General features: G+C 43.0%; 1 protein-coding gene across 11 annotated transcripts in view; it reads left to right on the top strand.

The window, feature by feature from the left end:
• syne1b (spectrin repeat containing, nuclear envelope 1b) overlaps positions 1-25800 on the top strand; it is a 100166-nt gene that overhangs the window by 40351 nt on the left and 34015 nt on the right. For 10 of the 11 annotated variants that reach the window (XM_049595234.1, XM_049595236.1, XM_049595243.1 and 7 more), the window contains 52 exons: positions 104-331; positions 414-512; positions 666-853; positions 1049-1172; positions 1321-1487; positions 1899-2052; positions 2190-2815; positions 2908-3087; positions 3532-3682; positions 3839-3997; positions 4273-4455; positions 4724-4825; positions 4993-5196; positions 5915-6122; positions 6853-6965; positions 7150-7355; positions 7438-7587; positions 7666-7957; positions 8100-8272; positions 8377-8686; positions 8962-9126; positions 9830-10186; positions 10349-10485; positions 10699-10876; positions 11451-11633; positions 12605-12748; positions 13252-13407; positions 13753-13917; positions 14014-14186; positions 14686-14839; positions 15024-15167; positions 15447-15611; positions 15771-16088; positions 16550-16705; positions 16888-17058; positions 17283-17609; positions 17711-17863; positions 18060-18227; positions 18926-19102; positions 19214-19360; positions 19447-19572; positions 19844-20020; positions 20264-20529; positions 20888-23048; positions 23169-23506; positions 23606-23750; positions 23860-24078; positions 24170-24438; positions 24643-24808; positions 24932-25087; positions 25175-25327; positions 25433-25615. In XM_049595234.1, the coding sequence (XP_049451191.1) occupies positions 104-331; positions 414-512; positions 666-853; positions 1049-1172; positions 1321-1487; positions 1899-2052; positions 2190-2815; positions 2908-3087; positions 3532-3682; positions 3839-3997; positions 4273-4455; positions 4724-4825; positions 4993-5196; positions 5915-6122; positions 6853-6965; positions 7150-7355; positions 7438-7587; positions 7666-7957; positions 8100-8272; positions 8377-8686; positions 8962-9126; positions 9830-10186; positions 10349-10485; positions 10699-10876; positions 11451-11633; positions 12605-12748; positions 13252-13407; positions 13753-13917; positions 14014-14186; positions 14686-14839; positions 15024-15167; positions 15447-15611; positions 15771-16088; positions 16550-16705; positions 16888-17058; positions 17283-17609; positions 17711-17863; positions 18060-18227; positions 18926-19102; positions 19214-19360; positions 19447-19572; positions 19844-20020; positions 20264-20529; positions 20888-23048; positions 23169-23506; positions 23606-23750; positions 23860-24078; positions 24170-24438; positions 24643-24808; positions 24932-25087; positions 25175-25327; positions 25433-25615 (12114 nt within the window). The remainder of the gene's footprint in view (positions 1-103; positions 332-413; positions 513-665; positions 854-1048; positions 1173-1320; positions 1488-1898; positions 2053-2189; positions 2816-2907; positions 3088-3531; positions 3683-3838; positions 3998-4272; positions 4456-4723; positions 4826-4992; positions 5197-5914; positions 6123-6852; positions 6966-7149; positions 7356-7437; positions 7588-7665; positions 7958-8099; positions 8273-8376; positions 8687-8961; positions 9127-9829; positions 10187-10348; positions 10486-10698; positions 10877-11450; positions 11634-12604; positions 12749-13251; positions 13408-13752; positions 13918-14013; positions 14187-14685; positions 14840-15023; positions 15168-15446; positions 15612-15770; positions 16089-16549; positions 16706-16887; positions 17059-17282; positions 17610-17710; positions 17864-18059; positions 18228-18925; positions 19103-19213; positions 19361-19446; positions 19573-19843; positions 20021-20263; positions 20530-20887; positions 23049-23168; positions 23507-23605; positions 23751-23859; positions 24079-24169; positions 24439-24642; positions 24809-24931; positions 25088-25174; positions 25328-25432; positions 25616-25800) is intronic. The other variant, XM_049595239.1, reaches the window with a different exon arrangement.

Below are 25800 nucleotides of genomic sequence, written 5' to 3'. Positions count from 1 at the left end.
ACTACACTGAATGCTTCCTCTTCATGTCCAACAAAACTCCACAGAGCTTCACCTCCAATGGACAGTTATAAAAGAAAGCTTTTTTATTGTTTTGCACATGCAGGCTGTTGGTGCAGAGCTTCAGGAGCGAGCTGAGGTTCCTTGTAAGCTGGAGACAGATTCCCAGGCTCTAGCCCAGTTTGTATCCTCAGGGGAGGCGGCTCGCATCAAGGCCCGTCTGACCCAAATCGGCAGGTACTGGGAGGAGCTGAAGGAAAGCGTACAGCAGCTTGATGGACAGCTGGAGGAGAGCTCGTCTCACCAGCAGAAGTTTAAAATTACCCTCGGGGAGGTAAATAAGCTTGTGAATACTTAGTGTATTTTTTTTAGAATATCGCAAAAGCATACAGAATTTGATCTTGTTTCTCTCTTAGGTGCAAACATCTCTCAGTGAGCTTCATACAAAACTGCAACATCCTGTCAAATCCTGCACCTCCTCATCAGAGACCTACAAAGCTCTTCAGAGCCACATGGTATTTAGTTGTTTTTATCTTTGAAAATACTACACTTATAAAGAAACGTAAAGTAGTAAAAATAAACTGCAAAGCATAATTCAGTACCAGCCATCATCCAGCTCACAGTTAATGCTGTGTGGGTCACTGTCTTGTGTTTTTGTTGTTCCCTAGGATGTCTGTCAGCATCAGGAGAAGCTGAAGGGAACCTTGCTGTCGCTGTCAGCCGGTGCCCGCAGACTCAGTGACAGAGAGCAAGCAGAGAGGACAGTGACAGAGCTAAACAACAGCTATGACCAAAATATACAGCAAGCAAAGGACAAACAAAGCATGCTGGAAAACCTGCTTTCCCTTTGGCAAAAGTAAGAGCTATCTAACAGATTCATTTAATATATGTAGGATTTTGATATTATGTGAATAAAGGCAGTGTTAATAGATAAATGGGGTCACTGGCTTATCCCGTATGGTAGATACAGTATCAAGTGGTGAAAGTGATTTAAACAGTGTAAGCTGAAAAATACATCGGAGACACCAGTGTTTTTGTTGCTGTGTTTCAGGTATGAGAAACAGCATTCAACTTTTGTTTCCTGCTTGGAAAGAAGTGAATCTGCATCTAAACCGGAGAGTCATTATCTGTCAGCTGACAAGGTCAAGCTCCACACAGAACTACAAGATTTACAGGTACAATACATATGCACCAAGCGTTAACCTTAAACTAATTTGCAAATGAATAAATAGATGAATAAATGGTTAAAAATAAATGGTCCTTGGTAAGGATCTGTTTTTTTTTTGTTTTTTTTTTTTAAAGAAATGTATTTTTCTCTTGCAGGCCTTGCACTCTGAGGTCCAGTCTCTCCAGCCCGCTCACGCTGAATTAGTTTCTTTGGGGAAATCTTTGTGTCCGACTGCACCAGAAGACAGAGTGAAGCAGCTGAATGATGAGCTGGAGACCCTGCAGAGGAGACTGCATGTTCAAAATGAAGTCCTCCCTCAAAGGTAAGATGATCAAACACAAAACCTTTACTCTATTTTTTATTCAGGTCACACATACACATGCTGTTCCAAGGACCCGTCTAATGAAACAGGCCCAGCATAGTCAGTCTATTGTTATTTACAGCTGTTTCACAAACCTAGATATTGATGGAAGTCCTAAAGCTGGTTATCACACGAGTGTTTACACATGAAGGAGATGACAACAACTTAATTTGTCATACATCATTGTATTAAGAGCTGCAAATTGGATATAATATAGAATCAGTGAGGGAACATAATGTGTGTGAATTTTTTTTTTTTTAATGTGTGTGGCTAACTTCATCCTGCATGTAATAAAACAATATTGTACAAAAGCTAGTTAAAGCAAGTCTGTCTGAACTGATTTGACTCACTGTACTGCCATTTGTTCCCCAGAATCAAGGAGCTTCAGAGCCACCTTTCACTGGTGGAGCAGTTTGACCAGGCCCTGCTCAAATTCTCCCAGTGGAGTGAGACCATGCTCTCCAGTCTGCACTCAGCCTCTCAAGTCAACATCAGCAACCTGCAGTCTGCCACTGCAAAAGTAAAGGTAAGAACCACACAGTCATTGTTCTTTTGTTCATGCATGCAGGGTGCTGCTCCTTTCAAAAGCCACTGAGTCATTTGGTCAATGAATAGCATCTTGCTTAAGAGTGTAACTGATCCTCTATCAATTACCTTTTACAGGAGACGCAGGTGGCCTTACAGAAGCAGTCCAGTGTGAAACAGAGCTTGGAGCAGCAGACCGAGAAACTCTGTCAGTTCTGTGAGCCTAGTGATGCCCAGCTCCTCCGCAGCAAAGCAGACGGCTGTCTGCAGCCTTATGTGGAGGCCCAGAACATAGCTGAGCTCCAGTTAGAGTGCCTTGAAAGGCTTGAGGCTTTCCTGCAGACCCACGGTGTGGCGGCAGGGGTGTTGCGGGGTCTGAAGCAGACTGTGGAGAGTGCTGGGAGCTGGGACCGTGGAAGAGTAGAGGAGCTGCAGCAAGAGCTGGCCACTATTGTCCCAGACATAAGCCAGCTCGAGACTCTAGCCGTCAATCTGGACAGCAGCCTCTGCAAAGGCCATCTCCACATTGGTGCTGATGAGGGCTCTCGTAAGTCATGCCGCGTGCTGGCTGATTCACTCAGTGCTGAGCTGGATGCAGTGAGGAACTTGCTAGGTACGAAGCAGAGTGAAGCAGAGGCTCTTGGGGCCCTGTGGACCTCATTTAGACAGCGTAAAGAGCAACTGCTCAAAGCTGTGGAGGACATTGAAGAAAAAGCTGACCACCAGAGCTTCAAAGAGCCCAGCCTGCACGCACTACAGCAGAGGTAAGGTGGTATCAGATAAATATTTCTATTCATTTTGTGCTAGTACTATGGGAGCATGTTCAACAGCAACATTTTATCCCTCTGTGTGTCAGGCTACGGTTCTTTAATCAGCTGGAGGATGAGCTACAGTCACACCAGCATGAGGAGCAGTGGCTGAGGGACAAGGGCAACCAGCTGGCCCAGAGAGATGCAGAGCTGGCCGGGGAGGTGCTGAGGGAAATCAGTCTGCTGGAGACCACATGGGAGGACACCAAGAAGCTCATCACAGAGAGGTACGGATAGAAAGGAAGAGGCTTTTTCCACGCTACTGAGTCAGGAAATACTGCATTATCAAAAAATGCGTGGTAAAAGCTAAAGACAAGACTTAAAACAAAAGCCGGTAATCAATACTGAGATGTAATACTGATGAAAAAACATCTTGCTGCAAAAAAGAGTCAGTGAGTAGGCCTTTTCTTTTTGCAGATGTAATTGTAAAAAGATTTTATGAAACACACTGGCAGAAAAACATTGTTACACTCACTCCTGTTTCGATTGTTTCAAGTTTGTTGCGCTGGTGACCACACGGTAAAATTATTATGTATTGATTTCTAACACTCCAAGAATTTGTTTTATTAAATTTGTATTTTTTCATATTCATTTTCTTTTTTTATGCAGTTTATTCTGTGTTTACTGCATGTTATGTTTACAGTGCATGTGCATATGATCTCTTTTGACAGACAGGAGCAGTGCAATGTCCTCGTTGAGCTTATGAGAGAATACCAAACCCTGAAAACCTCCATCAGCAGTGTTATTGAGAGCACCGAACCTCTGGTTGACATCAGTGCTGTTTTAAAGGACCATGAGGAAACCAGGAGGTCACTCACCAAGGTCAGGTCAAATTATTATTTGATCTTTTTTTTTTTTTTGGAATTAAACTGCTCATTATACACATTTAGACAAAAAGAAAATCTTAGTTCTTGGTTTTGTCTTTATATTAAGTCTTCAGAATGCTTAGAAGATTTGCTGTCTTTACTCCATTTACAGCACGAGGCAGTGAAGATAGAGATGGCGAGCAAGCAGCATGAACTGGACCAGTTTTCCAGTAAAGGAAAACAACTGGTCATTGAACTGAAGAAGATCCCTGAGTGTAATGCTCAAATGATGAAAAAGGATATGGAGACACTTGTTGATCAGTGGCTGGATGTAAGTCGACTTAATGGGTTGCTACAACTTGATATGTCATTGATATGCTTTTAATAGTTTTTGGACAAAAACTGAGTGTTTATGGCACAGAGGAGTGAGCTATATTATGCTTTGGCTACACAGGCAATATTTCATAGGATTCATTTATTGCTGGTTTTGTTTTTTATGGGATTTGTTGCATTAGCAGTGCAATATAATATATAACATTTTAGCTCAGTGTCAGACACACTACAGAGAGTAAATATTTGTCACTTGTGATTTAATCCACCTCTCAGGTGTCTGAGAAGATAGACGAGAACATTGATCGGCTGAACCAGAGTTTGACACTGTGGGAGGATGTGCGTAAAATCAGCGAGGACACTGAGAGCTGGACGAGCAGCTGCGTGATTGAACTGAACGAGAGCCTGAACAACCTCAATGACAGTCAGAAGGTGTCGGCACGGCTCTCCACATTACAGGTGAGAGTTCTGATGTCATGTATTTGGTTTACCGCCTTTGCTTTATTGTGGGTTTCAGCATAGGACAGTGTTTACCAAAAAAAATCACTATACAGTAGGTACCATGGCCCTGTCTGATAATCAAAGACACAGCTAGTGCACTCAAACTGCTTGACATAACTCTTAGCTTTCTGCTTTAAATAACAAAAGTGCTTGAAAACATACTCACACTATGCAGCCATCTCAGAGGGTATGTAATACATGCTTTTGTAATCTTAATCATCCACAGGGGGAGATGTGCGAAAAGGAGCAGAAACTTGAAACCCTGCAGAGCAAAGTGTCAGAACTGAAGAAGTACACTCAGTGTCAAGAGACCCCTGCTAAATTACAGGTACTAAAGATGATTATAATTGGGTTTTTTTTTCCTGAATAGTCAATACTGTGATTCACAAGTGACACTTCATTAGCACAGACATCAACTCTGACCCTGCAGAAGAAGTAGGTCCTCCTCTCCATATATATGTGCGTCACCCATAATTTGTATTCTGCATGCATCAGGTGCTGGAGAATGACCTTCGTAAAAAGATCAGCACTGTTCAGAAGCTCCACGAGCAGGCCAGGGGAAACCTCATGGATTTCACTTCCCAAAGGAAACAGCTGGAAGACTACATCTCACAGATGTCTGCATGGCTGAAAAGTATGGAGGATTCCCTTGTTTCTTCTCCCACTGGATCAGATCCTGAGGACATCTGCAGAGTGAAGGTGCATCCTAAATAACAATGACACAGAGCGCTGCAGGAATGAGTCCTAAATCCTGGAAATGAGTCAGCATTTTTCCACCCCTGGTTCCCTCGTCTAAAAGTCAGTGGGTTTTTTCGGTTGGATGCCTGAAATAATGTCTGTGGTTAACACAAGCTAAAGCAGCTTTTATGTTTTGTTCTACAACATAAAATACATCAGTAAATATTGCACTTTTGGATTTTGAAGCTTTAAGGTGTCTTAAAAAAGTCGTTAAAAGTGGCTAGATGAAACTACAGAACTTCATCTTGCCCAACATGGCTTTACAGTCTCGTTGCGTGGTGACATTGAAGTCATGTGACCATAGTGTAGTTCATTTATAGCTAATATATATATATATATATATATACACACACATATATAATATTAGCTTTTTACTTCTGATGATTGCCTCTCCACTTCAAAAATCATAAAAGTGGTGTTCATTTGTGAAGATTATCTTGCTGAACAAAACGTGCAAGTGTCATAAACTTAAGTATGCCAAACAGCTTATTTTCCGCAGTAATCCAAAATCCAATGGAAAAATCCTGTAGGCTTTTTGACGATGAAACCAGGGCGATGCTAACTTACCTGTTTGTGCCTGCAGCACTCTACTGTTGGTGAAACAGATAGACAACCCCTCTTCCCTTGCACAGAACACGAGACTAATGAACTAAACCGTATTTTTAACCATGTTTTAAAGGATCTTCAGAAAGAGCTGCAAAATCAGCAGGGGAGCATCGACTCCACAAGGGAGAGCCTCAACACCCTGTGTAGAAAATATCCCTCAGAGGAGCTGGCTGGTTTGGGTTCAGCTCTCACAGACCTCATCAAGACTTATGAGTCTGTGAACCAGCTTTCTGCCAGGACTCTGGCGTCACTGCAGAACTGTCTTCAGCAGCAGTTCAATGGTGAGAATCTGAAAAATATCTGTATAACGTGTAGTTTTACTCAGTGGTCATTTAATGCAGTAGCTTACAAGGTTCTTATGTGTTCTTATGTACAATACATCAAACTATTGCACTACATCCTGTTTCTCTAAGCAGATCCTTTCTGTAGACTGAATTCTCAGATGCATTGCGATTCTCTCTTGAAGGATTATGGCTCTATGCAGAAAAGTGAATTATTAGAAAATAAAAACCCTATTCTCAACGTTATGATCACTGGGAAGCATTTTGCAAACGTAACAAATTTATATGATGGACATATAACGTGTACATCACTGCATGGTATTGACATTCCTTACATTTCCAGTCCACATATCTCTTCCAGTTGTTGCCGTTATTGTATTAATAAAAAGTAATGGAAGTAAAATAATCTGTTTATTTTAATTACGGATCATCACAAATACACTATGTTTTAAAGAAGCAAGTAGTCACACAGTGAGGAAAAAAATAGGAATAGAAATCAAAAATTTTGATGCATCAAGATTCATCAATAATCCTTTTATAAATGCATCGTAGCTGTTTGAATCAGAATTTAATCAAATGTGAGGTGCCAAGAGATTCTTGCTTTTTGATGAGAAGCCTCATATAGTGACCACTGAGTGTAAAATTATTTCTGCTTTAGCAAGGAAAAACTGATCTGAAACTTTAATCTACACCAGATACATGAATTCTCTTTCTTCCCTTGCCTTCTCAGATCTGGTTCAGGAGTTCCATCGTTGGCTCTCAGAACAGAGGGAGATAGTGAAAGAGTGCTCTGACAGATCTGGAGACACTCAGATTGTGGAACGCAAACTGCAGAAACTGAAGGTAAAACTGATGCTACACTGAAATAGCTTGAGTCACTAAATCATTGTCTTTGATTGGGATGAGAGTAGAATTTGGGATGTGCTCTTATCTACAACTGGTGAAATGAAAGAGTCTTGATTCAAAAACATTCTACGTGCTAGGAGTTGCAAATTCAAAGCTAAATGTGATGTGGGTTATCTGTCAGGGCGCCATGGACCGTGTAGAAGAGGGAGAGGTACGTCTTACTCAGGTCTGTGAGGAAGGAGAGAAGCTCCTACTCCATCTTCCCAAAGCCAGCGCTGGGCAAGTCCAGCAGCACCTTTCCTCCATCCAGCAGGACTGGGACAGCTTTGTGGAGCAGTGCAGGCAGAACCAGCAGATTCTGGAAGACAGTGCATCGCTCATGAAGGGGTAAAAGACTCACACAAACCACTTCTGTAATGCACTGTGTTGCCAGGCAGCTATTTAACATTGCTTTGTAAATTCCTGGTAGGTTTGAGGGTCGTCTTAAGAAGCTCAGGTGGTGGCTGGAGCACATGGAAAAGAGGATGACCACAGATCTGCTCGAAGCCAAGCAGCGTGGTCCGGAGAAGGCTGTGCTCGAGCAAGTGGAGGAATATCAGCAGGAAGTGCTCAAAGAAAGGTACTGAATCTGCTTCAAGTCTGTGGATTTATCAAGAAAAGAAAATGGATGTTAAATATTTTTTTTCCTTCTTCGCAGGGATTCATTTGAACGCCTATGTCAGGAGGGCCAGGCTCTAAATGAAGGCGGGAGAGGCGATGGTAGTGAGACGAGAGTGTCCGCTCAGCTGCAGTCACAGCACCAGGCCTTACTGAGACGTGTGAGAGAAAGGCTGCGCAGCTGCCAGCTCACATTACAGGAGCAACAGGCCTTTGAAGAGACACTGCAGACTACCTGGATGTGGCTTAACGGGGTCCAGGAGCGCCTGGCATCACTCAACAGCACAGTTGGCAATAAAGAGACTCTGGAGAAAAGACTAGGTCTTGTACAGGTCAGTGCATATTGCATTCTAAAAACAATGTTCTTTAAATTTGTGATGTTTTGTGGACATATTTAGAAACACAGAGATGATCATGTGATTGTGATGATCCTGTCCGCACCTCTTTCTTGCTCCTCGTTTGCTATGCATGCAGGATATCCTGCTAATGAAGGGTGAAGGTGAGGTGAAGCTCAACATGACCGTAGGAAAAGGAGAACAGGTCCTGAAGCACAACAGAATGGAGGGACAGGAGGCCATTTGCTCACAGCTACAGAACCTGAAGGATGCCTGGGCCAACATGTTGATGACCTCCATGAGTTGCCACAGGTAGGAAATATGTTTTCAGAGTGCTGGTAACACCCACTGACGCCATAGTTCATAATCACAGGTAAACGTTTTTCATTTCTTATAAATGTTATTATTGTTTACAGTCGTCTGGAGTGGACAGTGGCCCAGTGGACCAGCTTCCAGGAAAGTAAGAGCCAGCTACAGCAGTGGATGGAGTCAGTGGAGCAGGAGGTGGGGATGACTCTGCCTCAGCAGCCAGGCCTCAAGGAGAAGTCTGCTTTGCTGGAGCGCTTCAGGGCCATCCAGGCTGATGTGGACGCTCATGCGACAGCACTGTCACGCCTGACAGATAAAGCTGTGGAGATGCACGAAAAAACTGGCGACCAGACGTTTGGACCGGAGTCGAGGGCGGAGCTCAATGCACACTTCGCTGATATCTCAGCTGTTGTCAAGGTGATCTAAATACAGGCACAGATTTTTGTTGTAAGGTGGTCTGGGTAGCCACATTGTTGCCCAAACTGAGAGACTGGTTATATTAGGAGATATGAGACAAAATATTAACATATTAAATTGACTATAACTGTGAGTGAACATGCAAACTTTAAAGGTTGCAAACTCCCATTCCACAAACCCTCAAAAAAATATAATAAAATGTTTGCAAAAACTCACAGTCATATTTAGCCAGTATTTGATAGTTGGTGCTCACATTGTCTTTTCCTTCCACACAGGGTAAAGTACAGTCCATGCAGAGCATTGTGTCTGAGCATGAGCAGTATCTTGATGCTGTGAGAGACTTCAATGACTGGCTGATTTCAGCAAAAGAGGAGCTCCAGCGCTGGTCTGACCTGTCAGGAGACTCAGTCTCCATTAAAAGGAAGCTTTCCAAGGTGCAGGTAAGGAACCTTAAAATGTTATAGTTCAGGCTCCTGGTTACATCTAGCTGAGAGATGTTCATCCTCCAAAGAGTTTCATATTTGCTCCAGGATCTTCTCTCAGTCGCTTGTTGCCTGAATACCTCCACGAGGAGGCACCTGGGAGGCATCTTACCAGTTGTTAAAACCAGTTCAGCTGGCTCCTCCTCCTCCATTGTAATAAATTTTAAACCCAACCATGCAATCATTTCTGCCATATGTGGCAACATTTTCTATCTTTTGGTCACAATCGAGAGTTCTTAACCCTAATTAATTTAGTATGATTCGGCTTTTTTGTGTACGATAAGATAGAAATGAATTTATTCAGAGTAAAATGCTGCACTGCAGTTGCAATAATAAAAAGTTGAAAGAATGCAGGTACCAATATCTAAAAGGCTAAAATAATATAACAGTAGGTGAGGAATATAAAACTAGATAATCCTAAGGTGCAAATAAGATGCAATCCAATATATACACAAAATAAACAATGACAAAGACAGGTTACTATGTGTGTATTTTCTTTGTGACTGTCAGTTATGAGCTTTGCTGTTTCAGGGGGTTTGATTAGAGTAACAGCAAATAAGAAAACAGTTTTGAAATGGCTGGTTCCATGGGTGCACAAACTTGATAACTAATATGTTTTTATTGGACGGATGACAATTGTTATTCTTTTTGCTTTTTCCAGGAGTTGCTTGATTCTAAGCAGCGAGGCAGAGAGAGGCTAAACCGGGTTCAAAGATGTGGGGCAGTGTCAAGAGATCACACTGGCTCGGGGGGCTATGAGGCTATGGAGCGAGAGGAAGCAGCCCTTTTGTCCTCATGGGACCAGTGGGAACGTGGAGCTCTTCAGACACGAGCCAGCCTGGAGACTGCTCTCTCCCAGATAGCCAGCTCTGAACAGGAGTTCAGCAGCCTGTCAGTACAGCTGGAGCAGGACCTGCACGACTTCAACCGCCAGCTCAAGGACTGGCGCCTGCGGTTGGTTCAAGCAGAGAGAAATAATGAAGGAGAGGAGGCTGTTAAAGGCTGGCAGATAGCAAAGGTAGGTCTCGACTTATTTTTATGATAAAATAATAACAATAATATGCCTCCATTAGTTGGAAACAAGCAATGGTTGCAGTAGATGACTGATGTGTGTGAAATTCTAATGTTAATGAATTGTTGTGGTTGTTCATGAGTGGTTGGTTATTTGTTTTCCACCCAGGACACTTTAGAGGAGCTTGTCAAAGCTGAGCCCGTGTCTGATAGTCTGAAGACTCAACTCAATGATCTGTGTCGATTCTCCAGAGACATGGGCACACAGTCTGAGAGAGTGTCTGCTCTCATTAAGGAATACAACAGGTGAGAAAGGTGTAAATATGAAGCACAATAGTGGGAAAACTATAGCCACATTACATACAACCATGGGTATTATGTTTTTTTTTTTCCATAGAATTACACAGGATCTGTTGTAGAACTGTACACCAGGAGTGACCAGAATTAATTAGTAATTGATTTACAATGATACATGCTGAATGTCGAAACATGTTTTTCTTCTGCCTGACTTGTTTCTAGCCTGAGCCTCCAAGCGTCAAGGGAGTGCCAGAGCAAAGAGAAGCTGCTGGAACAAGGTTTCCGCTCAGTCTTCCGAGAGTTCCAGCAATGGCTGGTCAATGCCAAGATCAACACGGCCAAGTGCTTTGACGTGCCTCAAAATCTCAACGAGGCTTCATCTAGCCTGCAGAAGATTCAGGTACAGCACTCAAAGTCAAATGTCATGGAACATTACCACTGAGGGTACCAACGCAGTGTGCTTTTAATTTGTCAGTCTGTTTAAATACAGAATATAACTGTGACTAACTGTGGCTGTGGCTTACAAAATGGAGCCTTGTGGTATTCAGAAAGGCACAGAAGTAACTCAGTGTCATGTTTCATAGACCCTCCAGTCATGTTTGTGTATCTCTCACAGTCAGCAGTCTATATAAACATTTCCTGCTCATTCAGTCTGAATACAACAACGCTGAGCTCTGCATCCTCACCACTACACTGCTGTCTGCTATCAGATATTTGACTCTCGCCGCTTCAGTCATGTGTGGATTCTGAATGTTTTTAAATTATGGTTATGTTTGATAAATGTGTCTCTCAGGTTCTGTCAGAGGGGTGTTGTGAGCTCAGGAACAGTTTGCCAAAGATGATTTGTCCAGTACTGCCGAACTAAAATGCATGTTGTTGCAGTAAATTGTTAAAACATTGGTGTGTGTGTCCAGACTGAACTGAAAGATCACTACTTGCTTGAGTTATCATCTCATTTCTTCTTCTCTCCTCAGGAGTTTCTAGGTGACAGAGATCAGGGTCAGTCAAAGCTGAATGCTGTGGTTGTGAACGGTGAGCTTGTGTGCAGCACGGCAGCTAAAGACAAAGTTGATGCAGTTCGGGCTAAGCTGAACACTGCCAGAGAGGACTGGAAAAACATGATGACCAGCCTGCACAACAGAGAGACAAGTCTGCAAGTAAGCACCTAAATGTCCCATCTCACCAACTGGAGGCCGTTATACAAATACAGTATTAATCATTAATCAATTAAGGGGATGATTTTGGACTATTTTGCATCCATAACATGTCTTCTTTCAGACCAGTGGAAAGAAAACATTCAAAATACAAATCTAGGTGTATTTTTAGTTGAGATTTCTGTTGTAGAAATGTATGCAAAGGTACATATTTATTCAGAAAATGCCTCGTGTGTATTTAAACATAACATTTCTTAAATCTTGTAATACAATAATAGTTAATTTAAGCACTCAACTGGAAATATTTCATGGTGATACTTTTAATATTTACCCTATTCACTTGTAGTATCTTTTTGGTCTAAAAATGTATGGGATTTTATACATACAATGCATATATTTAAAGGCCATTTCTTAAGATTTGTTTTCCTCTAGAACAGAAATATCCACTTCAGTAGCACTTAAACCAAACTTTCCAGTTTAATTCCTATTTATATTGTGAAGGTTTTCACAGAGAGGTTTGTTCATATGTCCTCAGGAGCCTGATTAAAGTAACATTTTATTCATATAACATGGTGAAAATTGATTTTTTTTAATGGCTGTTGACAGTATTTCCTGATTTATGGGATAATGAAAAGAGATATCCAGAATTCTCGCTGTAAAAACCCTTGACTATAATATGTTAACAAAATGAAACAATTTTGAACCTTGCTTCATCCAGTGTTTAGATCTCTCTTGTGGAATTTTATGCAAATGAAAACATTATTTGATTAGATAATGCCTCATTTACATATTTGAACATTAAGTTAAGAAAACTTGAAATACAAAACAATAATTGTCTTAATGTAAGTAATGAGTCGTGGAAGTTTCATGGTGATATCTATTAGGTAGAAGTTTTAAACCACTCATCTGTTGTGTCTCCAGACACAAGACACAGAAACATCTAAACAGTCTCTTTATATCATCTTGTGTTTCAGAACATTTTGTCTCAGATGAAAGATTTTGAGGCGAGTGCCGAGCCTCTACAGGAGTGCCTGAACGCCACCGAGCTGGCTGTACAAGAGAGCAGCACAAGGCTTCACGATCTCACAGCCAAGAAACAGGAACTTCACAAGCTCCAGGTACTAGTGTCTGCTGAGTTTGGAACACCGCTCATGTTCAAGACCACTCGTGCAAATGCAACAGCCACTCAGTGCTTGAGTGCCAGCATGACTTCCTGTCATTTGCAGATCTCACCATTCCAGCTATATTGCAGTGTTTTAGCCTTGCTATTACTTTGTTTTAGGAAGCATTGCCAACAGCTTATACTAACTGCCAGTTGCTTTTATAATCTTTCTGCTTTGCTACCTTCACCTGTCCTTAACAGTGTCTATCATATATTAATACTTGCCTTATTTGTAAAGTTGCTTTCAGGATTAATGTGTAAAATTGTCTAGCATCAGTTTGCAGAGGCCTTGATTGCACGCCATGACCACCAAGAGCATTACCAACAGTAACAATGGCCAAATGTCTCATCCTTCTTTTTGCCATGTTGCCATCTCTAACCTCTCAGTCTGTGTCTGAATTTCTTATGTCTGTGTCTCGGCTCGCATGCCTCTTTGATAACCTGCTTGTGCTCTTCCAGTCTGTGCTTGAGGAGTTAGCCTCTCACGAGATTCAGCTCAACAAGCTGAAAGAGAAGGCCCAGCTGCTGTGGGATGAACACGCGGCCGGCAAGGGTTTTGTGCACCGTGTCTCGCAGCTCTCTGCTCAGTACCTAGCTTTAACCAACCTGACCAAGGTACAGTAATGCCTCCCAATCTGCTTATGCACTGGGGCTTTTCTGGGGGTAGAGCCGGAGAGGAGACAGAGGCACTAGACTGGATCGAGCTCTGACTTAATGTTATTTTACAGTGAAAAACAGTGAAGGTACTAACTCACCATGATTAAACACTAATTTCTTTCTTTTGTTACTGTAAGTCTTTATACACAGAGTATGCAAGCTAATTTTCTTTATCTTTTTGTACTAAATCTTTATTAGTCATCAAAGACTCTGCATGTAAAATAATCAGGTTGAGCTGTGAATTCACTTTCTGAAACCGATAGTAGTCACTTTCTGGTTGTGTGCTGCTTTGTGGATCTGCAGGAGAAGGCATCACGGATCGACCGAATCGCCACTGAGCACCAGCTTTTCTCCCAAGGACTGAAGGAGCTGCAGAACTGGGTGGCCGACACCAGCCACATGCTGCAGACTTACTGTGCCCCCACTGCTGACAAAAATGTTCTTGATAGCAGGATGATCAAGCTGGAGGTATAAAAAAAATCACAGGCAGTTTTCAGATTTCAGTTTATAATTTGAATACACATTATAGGAGTGTATTAAACGCACATATCATTGTTTCAACAGGCCTTGCTGACTGCTCGTCAGGAGAAGGAGATCCAGCTGAAGATGCTGATCACAAGAGGAGAGTCGGTGCAGAGAAACACCTCAGCTGACGGAGTGCCTGTACTCCAGAAACAAATACAGGAGTTAAAGGATTCCTGGGATGCTCTGCTCTCCGCCTCAATCCAGTGCAAAAGGTTAGTTCTTTGCCACAACAGACACTGCTTAAAGAAATACTTAAAGGATTTTCAACCAGATTTGTTTCATAATTATGTGGCTATTATGTGTAGCTGAAGCATGTATTGGTCCGGTGCAGTGCATTCTGGAACTTGTGGGTTTTCTACATCTTGAGCAAAAGCAAATGCCACAGCCCTTTGTCTCTGTTTTCTCTGGTCATGTTGCACTGATTTCAAAACTATTTGCATCTTTATACTGTATAGACAGGCTAGTTTTATGAAGAGTACGTCTTTCAGGCAGAGAAATGCTTCTTTAAGAATGTGTTTTGAACAACTCTTTGGTAGTTTCACAGCAACAGTAGTGTTCACAAAAGGTTTTTCCCAAACTTTTAACTGTAAAAAGCGCCAAGTGTACACAGTGTCTCAGTGCTGCTGTGACTATTTTTGCCAGATCCTGTATTTCTGATATTGCTACATCTACCACATCACTGACTGACTTTGTTCTCTTTTCAATCAACAGTCAGCTGGAGGGTTCCCTGTCTCAGTGGACCAGTTACCAGGAGGATGTCCGCCAGTTTGTGGCTTGGGTGGAGCGTGTGGAGGAGAGTCTAGACCCCACTGACAAACAGTGCCCAGAGATGAGAGACAAGACTGCTAATCTGAGCAAAGCCAAGGTACTGCAGTCGTATCTTACTGTAGACTGAAGTTCATTAAGACTTACAAATACAGAATACTTTGGAATTTCAAACTTTCATGAAAATGAGCAGTGTCTGGTTTAAAGCCCCATGAGCCATTTTACTACAGCAGACATAAACCAGAAACATTCAGTCTAATAATAGTGAACCTCCGTTGTTTCAGTTGCTGTATGAGGAAGTGCTCAGTCACAGCACCCTGCTGGACACCATCACTGCAAAGAGTGTCAGTATCTCTGAGAACTATGTCACTCAACTGGAGCTCCAAGATCTGCAGGAGCGCTATAACACCATCAAAGACAATGCCATGGTAATGAAAGCAGAATGTGCAGAATGAGCTTATTTGAAATCTATTTCAGTTTTAGTATTAGATCATTTGTCTTTGTGATGCTGTTTAAAAATAATAATAAAAGTGAGCAGTTTACAAAAAAGTGTCTGAAAGAATTCATCAGTAGAAAATCCAGGGAATTGAATGAATTGTAAAAATGTCAAAGCAATGGCCTCATATCCACAAAGATGTCAAAGACGAAGTGCAAATTAGTTAGCTCCCACATTACGACTGAAATCCTTTTCTTCATTGTTTTCTCAGAGAGCAGTAGGCAAAGCAGAGGAGCTGGTGAGAGCCCACCAGGAGTATCAGCGGGGCCTCCAAGCATTTGAGGACTGGCTGGAACAAGAACAAGAGAAACTTGGCTGCTACACCCAACTGGAGGGTGATGTTGATATGCTGGAGGAGACTCTGCAAAAGCTACAGGTCTGAAAATTCTCAGTGGGGGATGTTGTAAATCAATGGAACATGAAATACTATTACTACAACTAGTACTGCTACTACTGTACATACATGTATTCAGTTGGTATGTTTTCTACAAGTTCAGAGAGCTGAAAGTGCTCAAACACATCTGTTTAACTACAGGAGCTGCAGCTGCACTGCACAGAGGGCCAAGCTCTGCTCAACACCCTGCTGGTCAGTCGAGAGCTGGTCATTCCCTGGGGCCTGCCTCAGATCGAAGACCGAGCGCTGGAGACTCTGCAGCAGGAGTGGAGGCTGTACCAGGCCCGGCTGGCGGACACCCGAGCTCAGCTCAACAGTGCTCTGGCCAAACTCCGGCAGATGGAGCAGAAGTTTCAGCGCCTCGACAGCTGGCTAAAGGGCATGGAGACCAAAGCACAACTGCGAAGCCACCGGCGGTCTGACCGCACCACCAAGGACGCTCAACTCCAGCTAATAAAGGTTAGTGTTACATGAACAGAAGCTGTGCACATGGGAATGTTTTGCACCGTTGTACAAGTCTGCATAATTATGCATAGCTTTCAGTGCTGTTCCAGTTGCTGTGACAACACTGACTTTAAATCAGTGCAGGTCACTTCAGCCCCATCAGAATCAAATGATTGGTCTCGCAACAAGATAACTTGAATTTGAAGCAGTGTCGTTTTTAGCTGCGACCAGCAGCTCAACTGTAATTCGCTCTGTACCTGCCCAAACAATAAAGCGAAAGGAAGGAGGAATTATTGGAATAGTGATATGTGTGAAGTTGTGTTTGTGTGAATGCATGATGAATGTGTGTATGCATGCTCGTACATAGTTGCGGGTATTTCTAATTTGCACTCTCAGGATTTCTGTCTAATGATTCTATTGGACTTTAATTGCATAAAGTGTTGCTCAGAAATATCTAATGGTCCTCATTTGATCAGAGCTGGCAGGAGGAAGTGCTGGTTTACCAAGAGGAGATGGAGGGCCTCAGTCTCTTGGCTCAGCAGGTCCTGGATGAGACTCATATTAGCAGCCGGATCAGTTCCAGAGCCACCCAGATTACTGCCCGCTATCACGTCCTGCTTCTGCATTTACTGGTAACATCTCTTTGAACACAGCACACAGTATCGCAGTAATACATAACTGTGAATTATATATATATACCTATATAAAACACACACTACTTGTTAATGAATGCATTGAGACCTTTGAAATGGATTCTTTAACCTGTACATTTTTGGCGTACACCCATGACTCTGTTGTTTCCTTTATGTTGCAGGAGACAATCAAACAGCTCCAGGAGGAGGTGTCCTCCATTGAAGAGGCTCAGTGTGTCTTCAACACCTTCTCAGACTGGCTCAGCGCAGCTCAGAATAACTTCAGCACTGTGGCTATCAGTGTTGATGTAGTGGACCGCTTTGCTATGGAGAGAAAGATGAAAAAACTAGAGGTAGTTTCTCTAACATAGAACGCATGCTTTCTTCTATATTATTAACTACTCTGTAAAGACCATTCATCATGTTTGACCTCCAATAAAATGTACATAAATACTCTAGCCTGACAAACTATTGCTCAGTTTCTAAGAAATGTTATCAGTTGAAATGCCAGCATTACCAGACTCAAAAATTTGATATCTGTTTAAGACTTAATAACACCATCTCATGTACCATTTAGGCTCTTCAGGCAGACATGGAGCAGGGTCACTCTTACCTGAAGACAATGAGAGAAAAGACAGAGCGAGCCATGGCATTCCTGGAGGAGCCCGAAGCAGAGCAGCTGAAGGAGGAGGTGGACAGCCGCCTCTTCCAGCTACAAGAGTTGATGGAAGCTCTGCGGACAGAGCATAGCTCCCTCGAGAAATGTATCTCACTCTCTAAAGACTTCATGGATAAATACAAGTCCCAGGCCCAATGGGTGATGGAGACCAAGAACCTTTTAGCATCAAGTGTGGAGCCTAAAGCTGAACTCTATCAGAAGAAGGCTCAGCTAGCAAAGTACAAGGTACTGTAACACTGGTTAATAATTTTTGTCTTGTGGAAATACATTGTAAATAAACTAAACAACTTTATCTGCAATATTTTGCTCTCTTTTCGTATACACAGACGATCCAGCAAACAGTGCAGTCTCATGAATCAGCAGTGAAATCTGTCTTTGAGAAGGGAGAAGCCCTGCTTGATACAGTTCATGACCCCACTATAAGTGACAACATGAAAAAGCTGCAGGCTGACTACCAAGATCTCTGCTTAGCAGCTAAGGTATGAGCATTATATGACAGATGGCGGCTTACGGGAGAAATCTGAGTCAAGAAACCATAGCTTCTACTAATTATTAATGGGTTTTTTTTTACTGCATTGTGTGAGGAATCAGATTAAATGAAACCAACTTTTTAATTTAATGATTACATGTCGAACAACTAGATGAATCTCTGAGGTTTGCTGTGTTGTGTTTCAGACACACGTCCAGAACCTTGTGGAGTGGGTGAAGGAGCACGAGGATTACAACAGTGAACTGCAAGAGGTTGAGAAGTGGCTCTTACAGATGTCCAGTAGACTGGTCACCTCAGACTCCATGCAGACCAGTGGTATGGAGATGGCAACTCAGCAACTTGCCCGACACAAGGTGACCATGACTATACTGTCCTTAAAAAAAATCACAATTTTTACTGCAATATTAGACACGCAGTTTATATTAATACATGACTTCAAAAAACTTTGAGTTTGCATGGATTCATTTTGGTAATCTGTATTTTCTTTGGGGTTTTTTGTTTTCTTTTCTCGAGAAAGCCAACCTTATATCCAGGAAACATTTTATCATCTCCTATACTTTTTTTAAACATGAAAAATAAAATAAAGTTAATCATGGTAGATATAAAATTACCTGACAGGACTGATTTCTAGATACTGTGCATCGACCCCATACATGTTTTTCCTTTTGAATTTTCCACACTCATAGTTTTGACACCAACTTCCTACCCAAATCTGCTTCATATGCTGGGATACATTTTTGATCATTTCTATGTACAGCCCACCTGTATTTTCCCTCTTTATTGTTTGATCTAAATAATATCTCCATTGTAAGTATCTGTAAAAGTCGTGATTGGTCCTGAGCTCCAAATATATCGCAGATCCCCTTTCCCAAGTTTTAAATCTGTTCATATCTGTTCTCTTTGGAATAAACTCTGAATCATAGTCAATCCATTGTAATACCCTCCAATGTGCTTTCAAGCTATTCTGTGTGATTTTTTCAATTCCATAGCTGTGACTCATCTCCTCTCTTAGATGTGGTAACCTTAAAACACCTAACTGTTCTTTTTTCAGGCAATAATGGAGGAGATAGCCAGTTTTGAAGAGCGACTCACCAGCTTGAAGCAGAAAGGAGAAGGTCTCGTAGCCAGCTGTACAGACCAAGTTCAAGCAAAGATTAGTCAACAAGTCCAGGCTCACCAGCAGGGAACCAGAGATAGCTACTCTGCCATCTGCAGCACTGCCCAACGTGTGAGTAATACAAGACTGCAATGATCTTATATCTTTTGGGAAACCTCTACATTTGATAGTTTTCAAAAATAAAAAAAGTTAGTTAAGGTCTTACCTCACCTTGTTCAACAGGTGTACCAGAGTCTGGACCGGGAGCTGCAGAAACACGTTAACCATCAGGACACTCTGCAGCAGAGCCAGACCTGGCTCTCCACAGTGCAGGAGGAGCTTCAGCTCAACGACCAGGGACCATCTGGTCTGCAGGAAGCTCTGAAGCAGGTAACTAACACTGTGCAATTTTGCCAGTGGTGGTGAGAAGTTATTTTTCTGTAATCTATTTTAATCAATTACTTTTGCACACACAGGTGAAGCACTACAGGGCCCTTCAGGAGCAGGCCAGCACCTACCTGGACCTGGTGTGCTCTGTGTGTGACCTCTCTGATGATGCTGTGAGAGTAACAGCTGCACAGGTCCAGCAGGTCAAACTCACGGTCAGTAGTCACTTCTTTGTCCATTGTACAACATAAAAGACATATTTTATTCATCTATGATAATTAGAGATTCATAATTACGATATAATTTTTGATGCAATATTGACACATCATTATATTAATTAAAATATTAATTTATCAGTCAGTATTATACAAGCAGCAGTGTGATTGCAGCTGTTCATCTTGAGTGGTGTAGAATGTGGGGTTTTTAATAATATACATTCAGTTCTTCAAGTATTGACTGTGGGAAGGTATAAATGTGTTTCTGCAGATAGAGGAAAGGATGTCCAGTGCACAGGAGCTCTCAGAGGGCTGGCGGGAGATCAAGGAACAGAAGCAAGACCTGACCGGCCTGTTCCAGGATATGGAGCAGCAGCTCCTCAGCCTCTCCAGACGACCTGCAGAGTTGGAGACCAAGATAGCTCAAAACATGCTGTCACAAGCCAAGGTAGGGAGCAGTATCATTCATCCCTTGACAAGGCACACAGAGAGGAGCTCTTTCTTAATCATCCCCATCATGTCTATGTGTGTTTTTTACCTTAACTATACAGTACAGTGACTCTCAACATAATTTTGTCTGTGATTTTGTTATTATCTAATAATACTTTGGCTCGAGCTGAGAAAGGATTAAAGAGAGATCTGCTTATTGTTGAATTTGTGCTTACCATCCAATATACTGCTTATCACACAGGATTGCAGCCAACAACTGCAGTCTAAACAGAGCATCCTGACCAAGATGACAGAGACTGTGAGCAGATTGACTGGTGGCCAGGACTCTCCAGAACATGCAGAGCTCGACCGTCTGGGCCATTCCTGGCTGGAGCTCTGTCACCAGGCCAACAAGCTGCAGAGCCAGAGAGAGGAGGACCTACAGAGATCTAAAGAATACCATGACTGTATCACTGCAGTGGAGGCGCTGTTTGAACAGGTGTCCAAAGAGTGGGACAATCTGGCCAGGTGTGTTTGCACATCAAGGATACAGCAAAATTAGTCATCACATACTGCTTTGTACTGATTCTAATAATCTCCTGACAGGACCAAAGCCAATTAATTTTGTGTTAGGCTGCAGAAAAATAGCAGTTGTGCTGCTTATTGTCAATGTCCTCGTCATGGTTGTAATTCTTTCTACAAATTTCATTATTGTGTATGACATAATACTGACCTCAGGCCCTTGCCATCACCTTGGGAACTAATTTTTAACATTCTTTCCAAGTTGAATTTCAGATCTCTAGAACAAAACAAAAATCTTTATTTTGTCATATTTCCACATAACATTTGTGTAAATTCATTTTTTAATGTTTTGTTGGTGTTACAGAACGGATGCTGAAAGTTCATCTCAGCATTTGGAGGCATTACGGAAGCTTGCAGTAACCCTAGAAGAACAAAAAGGCACTCTTGAGGACCTGAAGGAACAGAAACAAAAAGTCATCCAACATCTGAACTTAGACGACAAGGAGCTGGTAAAAGAGCAGATCAGCCACTTTGAGCAGCGATGGTCTCAGATGCAAAACCTGATTGAGAGGAAAATCCAGGACTCAGTGGTGACCCTGGAAGATATGGGCCAAGTGGAGGCCCGTCTGAGGGAGGCTCGGGACTGGGCCGAGGAGCAGCAGCCTGCCCTGTCTGAGGCAATGAAAATGAGTCCTCCTCCAGAGCTGGCTCAGAGCTTCCTGTTTGACCACCTGAGCATCTGCAGTGAGTTAGAAGCCAAGCAGCTCCTGCTGGCACAGGCCATGGCTGACGCTGACAGGGTGCTGGCCCGCCTGGGACTCAGTGAACGGCAACGACTCCAGCAGCTCATTGCCGACACTCAATCTGAAGTGGAATCTCTGAGTGTGAAGGTTGTGCAGCGCAGAAAACACCTCAGCAAGGCTTTCACAGAGAGGACACAGTTCCTGATGGCTGTCAGTCAGTCTATTTCCTGGGTCCAGCAGAATGAGAAAAAGGCCCAGGCTGAGGAGTACATCGCTTTGTTACCTGATGACTTGGCCAAGCAGGTCAGAACATGCAGGAACATTCAAAGCAGCCTGAAAGCCTATCAGAGCGAGCTGACATCACTGTGGTCTCAGGGGAGGGACTTGATGAGGGATGCCAGTGAGGAGGAAAGGAATGAGATCCTCACAAAGTTGCAGGAGTTACAAAACATCTTTGACAAAACGTTACATAGATGTGGTCAGAAACTCCAGGAGCTTGAAAAAGTGCTTGTTTCCAGAAAATATTTCAAGACTGATTTAGAGAAAATATGTCTGTGGATAAAACAAGCTGATATAGTCACCTTCCCAGAAATCAATCTGATGGTTGGAGATGCTGAATTGGAGGCGCAGCTTCTGAAGTATCAACAGATAGTCGAGCAGGCAATCGAATATGAGAATCTTCTCTTGATTGTACAACGAGCTGGCCAGGAAATATTGCCCAGTCTGAATGAAGTAGACCACTGCTATTTGGATGAAAAACTCAACACACTCCCACAGCAATATAACAGTATATTAGCATTAGCCAAAGAAAAACAGGAGAAAATCCAGCAGGCCATTCTCACGAGGAATGAGTACACGTCTTTCATAGATGTCACTCATAAAGCACTGAAAGAGCTCGAGGAGCAGTTCAATAAGCTGGGTACACAGCCTGTAGGGCTGCAAACAGAAGAGGTTCTCAGTTTGCAGAGTGATTACAAAGGAATCCAGGCAGACCTGAGCAACCTGGGTCTAGCTGTGAGTGAACTGAACCAGAAGAAAGAGGGATTTCGTAGCACAGGTCAACCATGGCGCCCAGAGGAAATGACCCAGCTTGTGAGCCTGTACAACGGCCTAAAGAGGCTGGTTGAACAGAAAGTAGAGCACTTGGATGAAACCTTGGAGTCATTTGAGGACCACAAAGCGATGGCTATGCAGGTTGACTCTGAGTTAAAGGCCACAAAAGAGCAGCTGGTAAAAGTGAATGCAGAGGCTCAGTCAGCTGAGGAGAGGCTGAAGAACTACCATGCTCTGGCGGGGAGTCTCCAGAGTGCCAGCTCTCACTTGTCAAGGCTCATGGAGCAGATGGACTCTCTCGCACCCCGTGTGGAGCAAGCAGCCCACGATGCCTCCAAGGAGCAGGTGGTTCTGTGGCAAGAGGAGCTGCGGTCTTTGCAGGCTGCAGTAGGTGATCTGATTGAAGAGTGTGAGAACAGGTTTGTCCAAAGTAAAGACTTTGAGACAGAGATGAAAAGGACACTGGACTGGTTGCAGCAGGTCAGGGATGACCTGGGCTGTGCAGTGATTGTTGACGTGAGGGTGGAGAAGGTGCAGGAGGAGATCAGAAAGCAGCAGATCATGCAGGAGGAAGTACAGTCGAGACTAAGGATAGTGGCGGCTCTGAGTAGCAGAGAGAAACAGGAGTACACTAGCGCAAATGAGCTCGTCCCACCACACGTAGATACAAGCCTTGAAGAAATGGCAAAGCTGCAGGCGGATGTTCAGAAAGCACTGAGTTCCAAACAGGTAGGACAATATTTGATTTGTCATTTGGAGTGAAGTATCTAAAAATTGTCTTTATTGTCTTTTTGCAGAAATCTGTATTTTTATTCTTAAATATTAAAATGTTGATTTCCTTTTGTGAAGATTACTCTGGAGGACGCCCTGGGGTTGTGCCAGAAGTACCACTTCAGGATGCAGTCAGCCTGTGAGTGGCTGGAGGATGCCGTGTCCTTCCTGCAGCAAGCTAGCCTGGGAGTGGACGTGGAGAACTATGAGGAGTGTCTGCGGCAACAGGGCGACATCATGGCCACAGAGCAGGAGTTCCTCATCCACTTGGAGGAGCTGCAGACTCTGCTGCCTCAGCTGGAGAACTTGGTCAACCCCACAGCTAAAGAGCAGCTCCGTGTGAGCGTGGAGTCAGCCAAGCAGAGAGGCATGGAGGTCCGAGATCAGCTCCAGTGTCACCAGGACGTCCTTCAAAGGTTGTGAGAACACAAGAGTGATGGTGTGATATTCTGTGACAATACATAAATGTTGTTAATAACAGCATTTTATCCACTGATATATTCTGTTTTTTGTAGCTGTGTGGCTCAGTGGAAGACATACCAGGAGGCGAGGCAGACTGTCATTGAGCTTATGAATGAGGCTGAAAAGAAGCTGACTGAATTTTCCACTGCAAAGGCAGCCACAAGTCAAGAGGCTGAAGATAAGCTGTGCAGTCATCGGGTATATGAGGCCAAAAAGGCCTGAGAGGCATTTAACATACAAAAAAGAATGGGTGGAGCTTCTGTGAATGCTGTGCAATTAGCTAATTAATTTGCTCTTAATTTTTCAGTCCCTTGTCTCACTGGTGAATGGCTTCCAAGAAAAGTTGAGTGGTTTGGAGGAGCAAGCTGCCCAGCTGGAGCTGGTGGGGAGTGATGCCAGCAAGGCCACCATTAGTCGCTCCATGACCACCGTTTGGCAGCGTTGGACAAGACTACGAAGCGTGGCACGGGGACGAGAGAGAGTACTTGAGGACACAGCACAGGATTGGAGGACTTTTAGAGAGAAGGTACACAAATACACAATGTGGAAAAATATGGAATTCATAATAAAGTGAATTATTTTACCTGCAGCTGAATCTTCCTGACCATTTTGTACAGATGGTGAAGTTGAGAGCAGTCTCTGATGAGCTCCAAAGTCGGTTCCCTGATAGTGCCGTGGAGAAGGCCTCCAAAGCAACCCTGCAGTCTCTGCTGGACCAGCATGACCTGCTGAGCCAAGACTTGGAGAGGGAGCTCTCCTCCCTCACACTCCTGCGCCAGTACGCTCTTAGCCTGCTGCACGATGTTGAAGTGCCTTCACCAACAACTGAACAAGACGAGCTGCCCAGTCTGAAGGAGATCAGAGCTGTACAAGACCAGATGGAAAGGTAGTGAGATGATAAACCTATAACGTGGTTAAGAAAAAGTCTGATCAGTGGCAATGTTTTAATGTATAAATTAAAATAGATTAAAAGCAAAGTGTCACATTATTTCGATTTTTAAAAAAAAATTCTCTGCTATATTGAAATCAAATTAACTATATTTTGCTGTTCAGAATTTCAGTAAACTAATTTTTCTCTTTGCCCAAAAAGCCTCCTGACGCAGTCCAGGACCAAGCGGGCTCAAACAGCTCAGGAGCTGAGGGACAGAGAGGAGGTCGAGAAGGAGCTTAGCGTTGTAAAAGCCTGGATTCAGGAGACCAGGGAGCTTCTCCTCAATCCCACACCAGACATTGATTCTCTGCTGCAGGAGCTTGAGGTATATATCGTACATTTAAAAAAAAAAAAAGTAGAATCTTTCTGATGTTGCAGTCGACCCCAAAACATTGCTATTTAGTTAGTATTATATCTGAGAGAGCTGTAATTGGTCCTCTTTTCCTAGATTGTACATGGAGAGGTGATCAATTATCGTCAGAATGTGGATAAATTAGCAGAGCAGCAACAGAGCAAGTACCTGGACCTCTACACTATACTGCCCTCTGAGATCTCCATGCAGCTGGCTGAGGTTTCACTTGCATTGGGTGCCATTGAGGATCAGGTACTGTAACTTCCATATAGGGAACACCTACAGTATGTTAAGGATTTAGTCATGTGGCATTTGTTGATGTTTCTCAATATGTTCTAGGTTCTTTCAAAAGAGAGAGAAATTCAGAAAACCAGAGAAATAAAAGAGGACTTCAGCTCTAGAATCCACGACATCTCTGAGAAACTCAAAGCGATCTCTGCTAAATTCAAGGAAAAATCTCCTGATGTTGATCACGCCAAAGAAGAGGTCAAGGTGGGTTAACTTATTTCAGTTTGTTCTTAAGAAATGCTGAGGCTTTACTATCCTCCGAGCCTACTAGATGTCAGGATGTAAAGAAAGTTAAATTTCTTTTCTCAGAGCCTGGCTGAAGACCTGGACAGTTGTGGTCGCACCCTCGCAGAACTGGATGCTTCTGTACAAGAGTTTGGCCGCAGAAACCCCCTGCTGGCCAAACAGCTTAGTGACGCCATCAGCAAGCTCTCAGAGATGCATCACCACACAACACGGCTAGCAGACTGCAGGAACAACTGGCTCAAAAAGGTTTGCTTTTTCTGGTCTCCAATAAATAGTGCATGTTAAATGCATGTTACTTCCTCAAGGAAATACACAACACTGTGGTTCTTCTGTTACTGTCTTAATTGCACTTTAGTCCACTTTATCATCATCAAATCCATCACTGAAATGTACAAATATGCAGTATCAGCTATTAAACTCGTAAACCTTTA

Source organism: Epinephelus fuscoguttatus, linkage group LG14 (assembly GCF_011397635.1).
Source record: "Epinephelus fuscoguttatus linkage group LG14, E.fuscoguttatus.final_Chr_v1".
NCBI classification, from domain to species: domain Eukaryota; kingdom Metazoa; phylum Chordata; class Actinopteri; order Perciformes; family Serranidae; genus Epinephelus; species Epinephelus fuscoguttatus.
This window is presented reverse-complemented; position numbering and strand designations above follow the sequence as displayed.